A 13,143-nucleotide genomic window follows, 5' to 3' on the forward strand; every position below is an offset into this window, starting at 1 on the left:
ACGTTAGAAAAATCCGAACCGAAATAAACATCGGAAATAGTTTTCGGTTCGGTTACGGTTCCGGTCCATTAGTCTACATAATATTTCGAGCCGGTTTTCAGTTTCGGTTTGACTAAAATAACGGTTACGGTCCGGTTATCGGTTTCGGTTTCAGTCCGGTCCGGATCCTTGATATATATATATATATAGGTAAACGAGCAGGCCATGGACGATCAAGCATAGTACTCTTATTCTCTGTAGGGCTTACAATAAGAGTACCGATGATTCATATGCTGGCTGTAGGAGCCGGAGTGAGAGAAGCGCTTGAGGCACTTGGAGCATTGGAAAGGCTTTTCGCCGCTATGCAGCCGCTTGTGTTCAGTCAGATGATGCTTGTGCTTGAACGCTCTTGAACACTCCACGCATTTGTATGGCCTTTGCCCTGTAACAAATCATTTATTTGGTTAAAAAAAAATTTATTTCTTAGACGAACAAAACATATTCCGCTCAAGGTCATAGAAATCAAGATAATGGAACGGAGGCAAAGTAATAGTATGTGTTGCAACAAAGGATAGACAGTAAGCCACAAAGAAGAATCTCATATTATATATTTACCGGAATGTTCATATTTGTGTCTCGCGAGGGAACTGTGTTTGGAAAATGTTTTGTCACACCGATCACAGAAATAAAGACCCTGCTCGGTTTCCGTTGCCACGGGAGTTGCTTCTGGTTGAGGTGCCGCTTCACTTTCGCCTTTTGTATTTGCTTGATTTTGACTCTAACAAATAATACAAATTATATTTATTAGATATCTATTAATTGCAAACTCTTCGAAAAAAGTAATTTTACTGTTTGTTTTTACTTTCGTGCTTATTTCTCTACTAGAAGGTGTGCACTTTGCTTCGACAGGATCGGTAGAAGTCTCTTCGTCTATGACGAGAGGCAAATCTTCGACATCATCGTTGTCTACGTTCGAAACGGGATTGTCGATCTTCTGCTCGCTAGGGGATGAGGTATTTCTGCTCGATGTATCGCTTTCTTTGGTAGTTGATATAGTAAGTGACTCCTTTTTCGATAGATCTAACGGCTGCTCACTGACTTGAATATGATTCAAAATTTGATCACGAATATCATCTTCTATTAAATCATCTGTTAAACGTATTAGAGCTGGTGATGCTTTTGATTCTCTTCGGTCTCTGGCTCGAGAATTTTGAAACCAAACCTAATGCAACATGATAATTGTTGATTTATATATGAAAATTACAAATCTAATAATTATCAATAAAAATTATATAGATTGCCCAGTAACAATCGTACTATCTCTCGTGAACGGATAAAGCGGATATCGAGTCAAAAATTTCTTTTCTTCTCTTCAAGTTTTGCATTAATAATTGAGATGTTATGTTAATTTATAAAGATTCGCGAATTAGCGTGCATAAAGACAATCTAATGTTTCGCGCGCTGTTTATAGATTTCTTTCATTGAATCATAGCGCGTCTACACTGCAAATCCATGTGTGTTACTTTAACACATTTTTTCTGTGTAATTTTAAGATTACACGCTTATCCGTGTTATTTAAACACACATAAGTGTGTAATATGATAATTTTATGCAGATCGCATGTGTGTTAAAATGCGTAAACATCTAAAATGTGTAATAAAATAAAACATATAAGTTTTAGACATGTTAAAATAAAACATATTTCTCCTTTTACACGTTTGAACAGATAAACGTTTCAAAATTAAAACACTTCAAAAAATACACATCAAAATTGTCGTTGTCTCTGCGTAGAAAGTTGCGCGCGCATCAATCTTTCTTTCTCGCTCCTTCCAGAGTACAGAGATATGTTAGGACAATTACAGCGCGGCGGAAAGAAGTGTGCTGACGTGCAATATAATGTGATTTGTGAAAATTTAATATATTTTTTATTTAATATGAAGAAGAAAGTGTACTGTTTAATCGGTGAACGTTGTAAACGCATTACGTTTTCATCTAAAAAATATATCTCTGACGCTCAAATTGTACGTGCAACTTTAATAGAAGCCAGCAATAACGATGTAGTGTTATTTACAATCAATGATCAACAACAAAGAAATCATTTTACAAAAGTTTGATGCCGATCGAAATAATAAATTATGTGATATTGAAGAAAATGATGAAATTGAAGACAAAAGTGAGGTTAACGTACTTTTTTTGTATGAAAAACCATCAAGCCTCGTACTCGAATCATCTACTGGTTTTATTTCTGATGTTTCTCAAGAGAGACAAATCAATGACACGTATAACATGAACGTCAAAATATTACATACTGAACCAGGTGATAAAAGTTTGGAAGCTCGACGTTTTCTTAGGAGAACAAAATAATAATGTTTTAATATTTTTAAAGAATACTGCACTATGACAAACTTTATTATACCATAGTCATCTAAGTTTTTCATATTGCAGCTTTTTTGAACATAAATATTATTATTCTGTTCTCCTATGAAAACGTAGAGCTTCCAAACTTATACGATAATATGTCGTTTACGATAATATGTTATACGATAATATGTCGTTTATTACACGCAACAAATTATACATTTAAAACGTGTTAATTTAGTGAGTTAAATCAACACGTATTAAGCGTGTTCTAATTTTAAACACTAAGAAACATATTAAAAGTGACTTCAATAAAAACACACGTCAAGTGTGTTAAATTAACACACTTGGATTTTTGCAGTGTAGCAACGCGAGCGCGCGAAACGTTGGCCTATCTCTTCACACAAACGCACATTCACATAAATCTTTATAAGTTAATAACTCATTAGAAATATTGTGAAACTCGCAAAACGAAAACGAACCTTTTGACTCAGTAATTTGAACACGAGAGATGGTATAGTTATTATTAGATGTAATAAGAATTTTTCTATTGTTCTGTTCTTTAAAATATTCGCACCTGTACAACACGAATAGGAAAATTAATATAATTTGCAATCATGTTGAGCTCGTCCTTCTTAGGTCGCGGATTGATGGCGTAGTAACCTCTCAGAACGGCTAATTGTTCATCGTCTATGAGCGACCTAGCTCTAACTTTCTTGCCATTGTCGTTGTGTGTCTGGTTGATCTCGTCCTCATCTTCCGAATCCGTTTCAGAGCTGTACTTAATTTTCTTATTACCTGATTTCGATGTCTGTTGATTAGCGTTTTCAAGTTTTGCAGCCAAACCTTCACTCTGCTGATCATATTGATCTGTTACTGTCCAATCTGGACAATGTGTCATTTCACTGGAGATTTCACTATCTTGATCCTATGTATAGGGATTTTAACATTCAGATTTCTTGTTTTCAGAGCAAAATAAGAGAGAAATGGAGAAAGAATTATTAGAGAGTTATTATCTCATTACGTACTTGACAATCTTCCTCGAACTTTCGCTTCATTGTAGCCGGAGATGTAGAGAGCTTTCGCACGTTTGCCTCGAGTAATTCTTTCGTCACAGACGTATTTATAGTTTCTAGAATTCGTCGAACAGCGTCAAGACCCGAATACGTTGACGCAGGAGATTCTTTGCCCTCAGTACCTTCTGTTCCCTCAGAATCCGCTGTCGATGGACTCATCACTTCTCGATGCGTCTCGAATTGCTCGGTGATCTCGTCCAGCCGTTTAGAATGCAAATACTGCACTAATTTACCTAGCGAAGACTGCAGGATATAACTTCCAAATCCTGACATCTGAGGTAACAGAGTCGGCACATCGTAAATACCTAAGTATAAAACAAAAGAAGTTTCAAATGTTTTGATGTTATGTTATTCGAAAGTTTTATATAAAAAACACCTTTTTATTATATATATAATTTTTATTATTTATTTATTTTGTCATATAGAATTGTCTCCTAAATCTCTCTGTCGCTAATAAAAGGACAATTTTATAATGAACAGTAACAGTAACATTGATCAATAAGTCTACCTGCTCCCTCTCTTTGTATCTCCTGATAATCCGAAAGTGACATTTTTGGCAAAATCGGTAGAAACGTGTTATTGTTGGCAGTCAATACATCAACGTCGCGCCGTCCCGATAACGGTTGATGATGCGCCTTTTTCGGTCCTCGATCGACATTGCTTATAGTGTTTTGCCTCGTCTTCTTTAAATTCATTATCAAGCATTTTTTTGCCGTCATGTGACTCGAATACGATCCGGAATGAGAGAAACGTTTGCCACAATTGTTACACTGGAATGGCTTTTCTCCGCTGTGAATGCGCAGATGTTCCTAGAATATAGACCAGATTGTCTGTCCAGTTTAAAAAGCAGGCAATTTAAGTCGTCTCATTTCTTTATTATTATTTATTGTCGGTACTCGTGGAACAAAAATAATTATCACCAGAAATATTGTAAACAAATTAAGAAATATTAAATTAAATTAACTCTTTTATAATGCTAGAACATAAAATAAAGTATTAAAAAAAAAACAATAAGAGATATAATAGAAAAAACAATAGTGATATAAAAGAAAGTAATACATCAAATTCTGTTAAAACTTCTTGTAAAAGAAAAAAAACAAAAACAAAAAATACAACAAATTTCTGTAAAACTTGACGATAATTGAACAAAATAAAAATGTACTTATAAGAAAATACCTTAAGGTGATGTTTGAATTTGAACGCTTTTTCGCAATGAGGACATTTGAACTTTCGTAGAACGGCGCTTTCATCATGGCTAATCATATGCCTCTGTAATCTGTAGACGTTGGCGAAAGTTTTGCTACACACCTTGCAGGACTGTTTAATCATAAAAAAAATTCGTTACGCATAATATATATAGTAAGATAATAATAAAAAAAAAATATATATATATATATAATTATAGTACTACAATATTATCTGGACATTTGTATATTATATATATATTGATATTGTCAACAAATAGATATGTATTTGCACACACTCTCAAAAATCGAATACTCTCAAAATAACGACGTTAGTATCTGTATTATTGTTACGTGACGATTTGTCATATCATGTTTTTTCTAGATTACTAATAAACTCTTTATTTGTGAGAATTGTGTGCGAAAAAGAACAAACGGCGCTTCGGATCTCTAAAAGTTAAACTCTTTTAGGAATATAATCAATAAGTCACCGGATTGTGAGAGAGTATCTAATTATTCATCCAACTATTCAACCATTCAGCTATCCAAATATCCAAACCATCTAAACGCTAACAACATGTACGTGTATGTGTGTATGATAATATCGTTGACGGTTTATATCATGCAATCTCGTACCACTTGAGAGAACTGGGCGTTAGGATCGTGCTTGTCAACAGTGTAGGACGCTTTGTGCGTGATCTCGAGATGATGCTGCAGGACGCAAACGTCCCGGCAGAAGATGTCACATTGAGGACACCTCTCACCGCCGTTTTGCTCCTTTGCTGCAGACGACCCGCCTTCACTGTCGCCACTGCCACTGCCGCGCGTTCCTCCGTTACCACTGCCTCCATTGCCGACAAAACTTCCACCTTCCGCAGTACGTGCTCCACCCGCGCAACCTCCGCCCACCTCCGCCGTATTTGTGACACCTGCGTCGTCCTCGCTAGTACAGCCTGCAACATGCGCGTACGTAACGCGCAACTTTTTATATATCTCATCTTCTCGTCGGAGAGGGAAAATGGTTTTTGTGTACGCTCGCGTCAAATAATGGAACATCTCTCAATGATACTAATATATTGTATGACAATAATATAACAATATATACACACACACATCAAAATATAATATTCTATAATTCCCTTCTTCCATACATTTGTAACATAATAGTAAAATTATCATTATGTATTTTGAGTTAAGAAAAGTATATACTACTTAAAGAAAAAAAAACATATATATATTAATATTTGTAATATATATATATATATATTACTATTAATATTACAAATATATACTATATACTATTAATACAAATATTGCAAATATTATTAATAATCCTGTAAACTATAAATAAATAATTCTAATCCTGTAAACACATTTTTTTAGGTATCTATCTTGTAAACTATGGACATTTATGTCTGACGCAATTTTTTTTAGTTAAAACGTCGCAAAAACTCTGTAACAACGTATAGATAGCGCGACAGTAGCATCACATCGCTGTTGTCGTTGACAAGTCGTTTCATTTCTCAGAACAAATGTAAAACGCTCGTTCATTATCGCGTAATGTTTGTGTGACAGCTCGTCAAAGTATAGTAGCTATTTACGCGGCATCGTAACTTCCACCGTTGCTCAAAAATTGTCTTTTCACCGAGCCATTTTTTCAGATTCAAAAATAAATAAAAACTCGCGCGGAGCCATATGTGGCGAATAAGACAAATGAGGCATTTGAATATTAATCAAAATTTTTATCATCAAATTTAGCCATTGCAACAATTGAAATGTAAACTGACGCGTTGTCGATCAATGGGATCATCTACTTTAGCGAGCTGTCATTCAAACAACACTACGTGCAATAAATGAGCCCGCTTGTGATTTGTTCTTCTGAATGATGAAACTTGTTGGTAAGGCTTCTACTCAGCTGGTGCTTATATTTTTACTTCTTGAGTCACTTTTCCTTCTTTTAAGTTTTGTAGTTAAAATTATAGTTATTTTTGTTGTTTTTAAGCCTTATTATGTATTTAATAAAGTTTGTTATTATTAATGTGTTGTTATTAGATGCAATTTATTTTGCTTTGAGTTTCAAGAACTGAAATCGAATACATTAAACGGTATGTATAGTAATTCGTTCTGGACAAAGCATGTGTGTGTGCTATTGATTATTCTACGGTAGCATTAATCAAGCTACGCTAAAGCAAACGGGAAGTTACTTGTATCTCTTCGGATTGCGTCTGCTCGTTTGGTGCCTTCTACAAAGACGAACTTTGCTCGCAGCGAAGTCGATAAGACATCGAAACGGGTCAGAACCGTGACCTTTTCTATATGTATGGCAATCCGTGAAGATCGTCGTTGTCGTACTATAGACCTACATCACCTAAGTATTATATGATATTTTTTAATTGAACGTTCACTGTGACAAAATATTACGTCGAAACGCACTTACGCAGTTCGCAATTTGTCGGTCTTCTTCCTATGCGAAGATAATACTAAGCTTGTCTTTTGCCTTTTATAAAAAAATCGTAAACATAATTTGTAATATTGTTTCGTTAAAAAATATTCCTAATGAGTATCACACAGCATCTCTAATTGACTCTATTACATATACTTTTCTTCTCATACTACTAAAGCGCGTGATACTAATTTTAATTTTGCGAAATCGCGGGTGCGCGGATATGTTCGAGGCAAATTTGCAAGACAGAGTATCTTCAATTCGTAGACGGTTGCGTTTACAAATTGTTTCTGAAGAGTGAGAGTAATTTGTGATTATTGCAAAAGTCTTTATATCTTGGCGCAGAAACGATCAAGAAAAACATAATAATAATGAAATGTATGATCAGGAAAGATGTCTGACGAAGAGTCTAGTTTTCCGAATGAACAGATGCGTTACGTATCAAACGATGGACAATATGTAGAATGTGTCTTGTATTTGTTACATCTTTTTTATGATAAAAAGGATTTAAAGATTATATAAATAAGTGCTCTTAAACAATTTGTTAATTTTGCACTTCTACTTTTCTATCCAAAACCGTTGTAAAAAACACTATTCTTATCGATTATTCCTACTACGGATTTTATCGTAATAGTTTCAATTTTTGATCTTCCGTTCTGATTTCTTATACAAACTTTAGTATCTTTATTAAAGCCATAATAAAATATGCGTAGAAATATTTAATTTTAATTTAATTTTAATTTAAAAAAAAGGAATATCTCAAAATCGGCAACAAAAAATCTAGTCATCTTAACAAACGACATGACATGTCGAGATAGTATGTATAAGCAATAATAGTTGCAAGCAACTCTCTCTTCGCGGAATTAATCGCGAAGTATCGCGTAGCAATCACTCGATTCTATGAATAATATGCGGTCGTTTACGCGTTATCATTACCGACATTGTACATATTACCTCGAGATATTTCTCCGCGCATTTGTCCAGTCGTCATAGAAAACCGCAACTTTTTTCTTATTTTAACACGTTATACATTTATGGTATCCGATATTATTCAATTTCGCGTGAGTTTCCAGTTATCTCTTCAAGTGCGCATTCCGCGGCATATGACATCATCAAAATCACACACAAACACACACATATGCTAACCACAAAGTAAACATTTAGATACTCTATCTGCTTGTACTATTTAAATAGTTGTCTCATGTATAGTTATATATTTTAAACATTTTTTAGTCTTTTTTTTAACACAAATAGAAATTAACGGTCTTTGCAAACAAATAATAAATACGCAGATCAAGAAACTTACAAATATTTGTAAGTAAAGGCTGTTTTTTTGCCAATAAATAAATAAATTTGAAGATTCATAAATAATTAATGTGTGTGTACATTTAAAAATATATATAAATAATTTTTTTTATTGTAAATAATTAAACAAGTTTCGTGTTCGAGTATATTTATTTGCTCGTATAAAAAGTTCTTAAGATATTTCTATTTTTTTTCAACAGTTGTTCATTCTTGTTTATCTTAATTGCAATTATTTTCATGAAAACAAAAACGACAAAATATAAATTAATAATGTCTTGAAACAATTAAATATCGTGTGTGTGTATTTTGTTAGGATAAATTCTCTATCGCTTCTCTCGGTTTTCGACGGGTTATTTTCTGGGACGCGATTTTTTCTCGTATTTACGGTGTCGCTGATGAAACAACCAACAAAATAATTCGTGGGCAAGGCCTCAAAAAACCCGAAGAGAGTACACATTTACATCATTCGACACCGCGGATTAAGACGCAGGGGCGCGTTTGCACGGCGCCAAAGATGTACAAACGGGTAACGAGACGGACGAACGGAATATACCCTGGGTCGCGTGTGCGTCGCTGTAGTGCGAAGTAAACGATTTCTCGGAGAGGTCATTGAGCCTGATAGGGCGCGGGCGGTCGCCATCTTATAGAACGTTAAAACCACTTCGCGGCGCTCCCATAAAACGAGCGAGCGTGCGACGAGACGTGGCGCGATAATCCGCGATGTTCTACTAATCAAAATTATTGCGCAACCGTCGACATGTACAGAGAATCGGTCCTGCTCGTTCTCTGTGTGTGTGTGTTGAGCGAAGAAAATGCAGTTGACTGATTTGATAGTGTCACGTCATATTGTCAATGAAGTAGAAGGCAAGATGGCGGCGAAAGAAGCCACGTGTACAGTCGCGAGAAATTTTCTCATATATATAGAATGTTTACATATATAAAATGTTTTACAGATCTCGATCTCAATTTTAAAAACGAATTCGAGCGAGTTTATAACATTATCTTTGGCAATGTTGCAATACTCGCTCAATTTATAACATTTACATATTTTTATATCATTTTTTTTTTTCTATTAAAAATGTTTCGTTTACGATTTTAGCATTTATTTGAGAGAAAACAGAGAAAGAAACATGTAATCTTATTTATAGAGAAGTCTTATATTCTTTTTAATTTTAATGCATGATTTATGCTTCGGTTTTCTTTAATTGAAACATTAATGTTGTTAGTCGTCTGCGAAAAAATTATCAACATATTTCTATATTATTAGACGCGCGAAACAAATGCACAAAAAAAATGCGCGAAAAAAATGCATTAGAAAATAGATAGCGAATAAATTATCGTTTTCTTGTGTGTGCGTATAATTATTTTCTCACACTGTTTAAGGCGTGTTTAAACGTCATGATTTTTGTTGATCACTCACAAGTTAATTAAACAATTGAAAGCAAATTGAATAATGTAAACATTTATTTCATCTAGGTAAAACAAAAGTAAATAGTTTATAAATGTTTTTTATCACCGTTTCACTCAGATAAAATAATTTATTTATAATTTTTCTATTAGCTTTTAATTGCTGGTCAACTAGTAGTTGATCATCAAAATACAACAAAAATCGAAACGTATAACTCCGACCTTTCAATACCAAATTTAAAAGAAAGAAACATGACATCACAATTTTCAGACTTTACTTTTATGTAACTTGAGTTGTGTAATTCATTAATACACAGATTTTTTACGGAACAAAGATGTTTTCTTGCGTGAGTTACATGATTTAAGACAGCGTTCGATAAAATGATATATAAACATTGCTTGTTCTACTACATACAATAAACACGCCGATTTACCCGACTGAAACGGGCAAAAATTAAGAAAAGCCATTTGGCTCGATACGATAATGAACGATAAAAAAGCGGTAGAAAAGAACACAAAAAAACTCACGAAATATAGCCTTCGATTATCCGATTACTTGAAATACAAGATGAAATTTATCTTCTCATGCAAGAAAACAATGCGCTTTTCCCGCGCACGTAGATACATACATTGTTACATGAATAGTATCGAATTTGATCCGTCTCTTTTTGTGAAATACACCGATAAATAAAATAAAATCGGAAAAAAATACAACTCAACTCTTGGCGGAAAATATTGATAAAATAAGTTGTTACTGTGATGTATTCGACTTTTGATAAAACACTCAGAAAGTTAATTAAATTTTCAACAATTCTATGACTAAAATATTGAAAATACTTAAGGGAGTATTAGACTTGCTGCAACATATATTACTATACGCACACGCGCGCTCGAGCAGCGCGCCAAGTTGATTTTCGGTTTTCCTTGAGTTTTAAGTTACGTGCCCTTGCTCGCTCTTTTAGAAGATCAACGCGATTCAGATTCTGAACGATTAACGAAATAGCTTATTTATCAAACAAAATTCGATCGTTAGGAAGATTTATCGAGTGGTAATTTGAATGTCATTCATTTAATAAATTAATTTGCTTATGAAAAGATTTATTGTTTTTTTACTTGAATATTTTTTCTAAACTGTTGTTCACACACATTTAATAGATAACAGAGATTTGTCTGAGTTTTGTTGCAGTTTCTAAAACACCTTAATGTAATTTTAAAAATAAATATGCATAGAGGTGACATTCGGTCAACACAAACAAATTTCAGGAAAAAAATGCTTTTTTTTAATAGAAGAGGCTTAGTAAAAACATTTTTAGTGAAAAAAAGAAAAACTTTTTTGCAAGATAAAAGGAAAACAGTAAGAGATTTAATTTTCTAAGTGAAATGCAATCTTCTATGAAAGACCGAATGACTTTTATCTTTAATCTCGAGTAAAAAAAGAACGGTAGTCTGTGAGGCAAGTAAATCTATGGTAAATAAATTTATCTGACCTACAAACTGATCATCTTTTTGTAGTGTTTTTTCTCAATAAAATACAAAAATTTTCTAAATATTCCAAGTGCTTTACGTTTTGTCATCATATCGTGTCATGCCTACCAGTCATACTAAAATGCAACTAATCACATTTACAAATGACGGTGGGCAACGACCAAGGTTTAGATAAACTGGTAAACATATTATGAGAATGGCAAGACTTATTTACGAATAAATCGGTCAAGGTAGATCTTGAGCCTATATAATTATAATACATGTAAATGCGTAACTGTATATATCGCTTATAAGGTAAAACAAATAAAATGAACGTTGCACAAACATACCAGTATAATCCGGATAAAAAGAAACTAGGTTACACACATGTACGATTGTATAGTGTAAAACATTCTGATGTAAAATTACAAATAACTAGGAGAAAGAGAGAAAAAGAGAGAAAGAGAAAAAGAGAGAGAGAGAGAGAGAGAGAAAAAGTAAATGATCGAGACCGACAACAATAGTGCAACTTTTGAAACATATTGTAAATTTATATTGTAAATTATACACAAATATAAAATAACGTAACGTGTTTTAATGTAATTGTAAATTTGCATGTCTTGTACAATTTGTATTATCATTTATATAAAATTTCACCGACTGAAAACATATATTTACACAATACAAAGTAAAAAAATGATGACGACTCCTGGCCGAGGAGTTTTTTTCGCAATATTTTAAAAATTAGTTAGGGGGGTATTCGGGGTCTTTCATGTGTGAGATGCAAATCCCGCATCCCGTATGAATTTACGAATTGAATTTTCAATTCAAAAAACTTACTTGTAAAAATTTACAAGTAATTCTTGTTATAGATGTATACATATATGTATGCACGTTCAAGTTCCTGCTCAACATCCTGGGAATGGCTCGTATCGGCCTTATATTCTTGTATGAAAAGTAAAAAAAGTTCATTCATGTGTAAAGTTACATAATGTTATATTAAACTATTAAAAGTTTAATATTTAATACACTTATTCTTTAAATTTACACCTTTTTACAGTGCAGATATATGCAAGTTAGTGATAACGGAAAATTATTATGCGTCCAATTTTGCAAAAAGTAGAAACTATTATTTTGACATATCGTTCAGAGATGTTACTGAGGAAATATCGATTTTTACAAGCAGTGGATAGTTGATAGTATAGAGTCAATCGCAGATGCTGCGTTCATTAAATGCCGTCTTATATTACGCACGCGATATGGGTCACGCACGTGCAACGCAGCGTTCTGCGAATTTTCCGCGGCTCCAAGTCGAAAACCAAATGACGAAATTATTCGCAATGTTTCATGCCACCTACGCGACAATATATCTTGGATTATTTATTTTTTTACCTATAGTCTTTTAAATATTTAATATTTATAGTGGCGAAATCGTAATAAACTCTTTCAAATATATGTGTAAACAAAATTATTAGCGATGTACGATTTCTCTCTTTTAAGTGACTCTGTGATTTTAGGACGTTTAAAACCTATATAGGGTAACTGTCCCTATTAGTGTGCTGTTAAGCAAGCGTNCTCTCTTTTTTGAATAAATACTCAATTAACTGACTTTAAATGAGCTTGCTCAAAATTTATATCGATTCTTTAAACTCTTCTTTTGACAATAAGATTTGTATTAGCCCAAAATATTAATATATTTAATTAATTTTAATTAAAATTAAAGAAGACTTTTTGTCCCTATTTATGTGCCCTTTCGATATGCATTGAACATTTTTCTATGCCCCCAGTTTGTGTGCCAGCCCCAAATTGTGTGCTCCCAATTTGTGTGCCTATTCCAAATTATGTGCCTCCAGTTTGTGTGCTAGTCTCTAATTGTGAGCCCTCAGTTTGTGTCCATCTCAAATTATAAATATAAATTATAAGTTTC

General features: G+C 33.4%; 1 protein-coding gene across 9 annotated transcripts in view; it reads right to left on the bottom strand.

Annotated features, from left to right (window-relative positions):
• Nucleotides 1–6: 6 nt before the first annotated feature.
• The window catches only part of LOC109857093 (zinc finger protein 1), a 16,852-nt gene continuing 3,715 nt past the window's right edge, over nucleotides 7–13,143 (bottom strand). For all 9 annotated transcript variants that reach the window (XM_020433068.1, XM_020433066.1, XM_020433065.1 and 6 more), the window contains exons 3-10: nucleotides 5,234–5,550; nucleotides 4,590–4,730; nucleotides 3,922–4,222; nucleotides 3,366–3,718; nucleotides 2,915–3,265; nucleotides 842–1,201; nucleotides 595–757; nucleotides 7–421 (exon numbers count right to left, since the gene is read on the bottom strand). In XM_020433068.1, the coding sequence (XP_020288657.1) occupies nucleotides 228–421; nucleotides 595–757; nucleotides 842–1,201; nucleotides 2,915–3,265; nucleotides 3,366–3,718; nucleotides 3,922–4,222; nucleotides 4,590–4,730; nucleotides 5,234–5,550 (2,180 nt within the window). In that variant the 3' untranslated portion in view covers nucleotides 7–227. The remainder of the gene's footprint in view (nucleotides 422–594; nucleotides 758–841; nucleotides 1,202–2,914; nucleotides 3,266–3,365; nucleotides 3,719–3,921; nucleotides 4,223–4,589; nucleotides 4,731–5,233; nucleotides 5,551–13,143) is intronic.

The sequence above is a fragment of the Pseudomyrmex gracilis genome, unplaced genomic scaffold, assembly GCF_002006095.1.
Source record: "Pseudomyrmex gracilis isolate BER0280 unplaced genomic scaffold, ASM200609v1 scaffold_143, whole genome shotgun sequence".
NCBI classification, from domain to species: Eukaryota; Metazoa; Arthropoda; class Insecta; order Hymenoptera; family Formicidae; genus Pseudomyrmex; species Pseudomyrmex gracilis.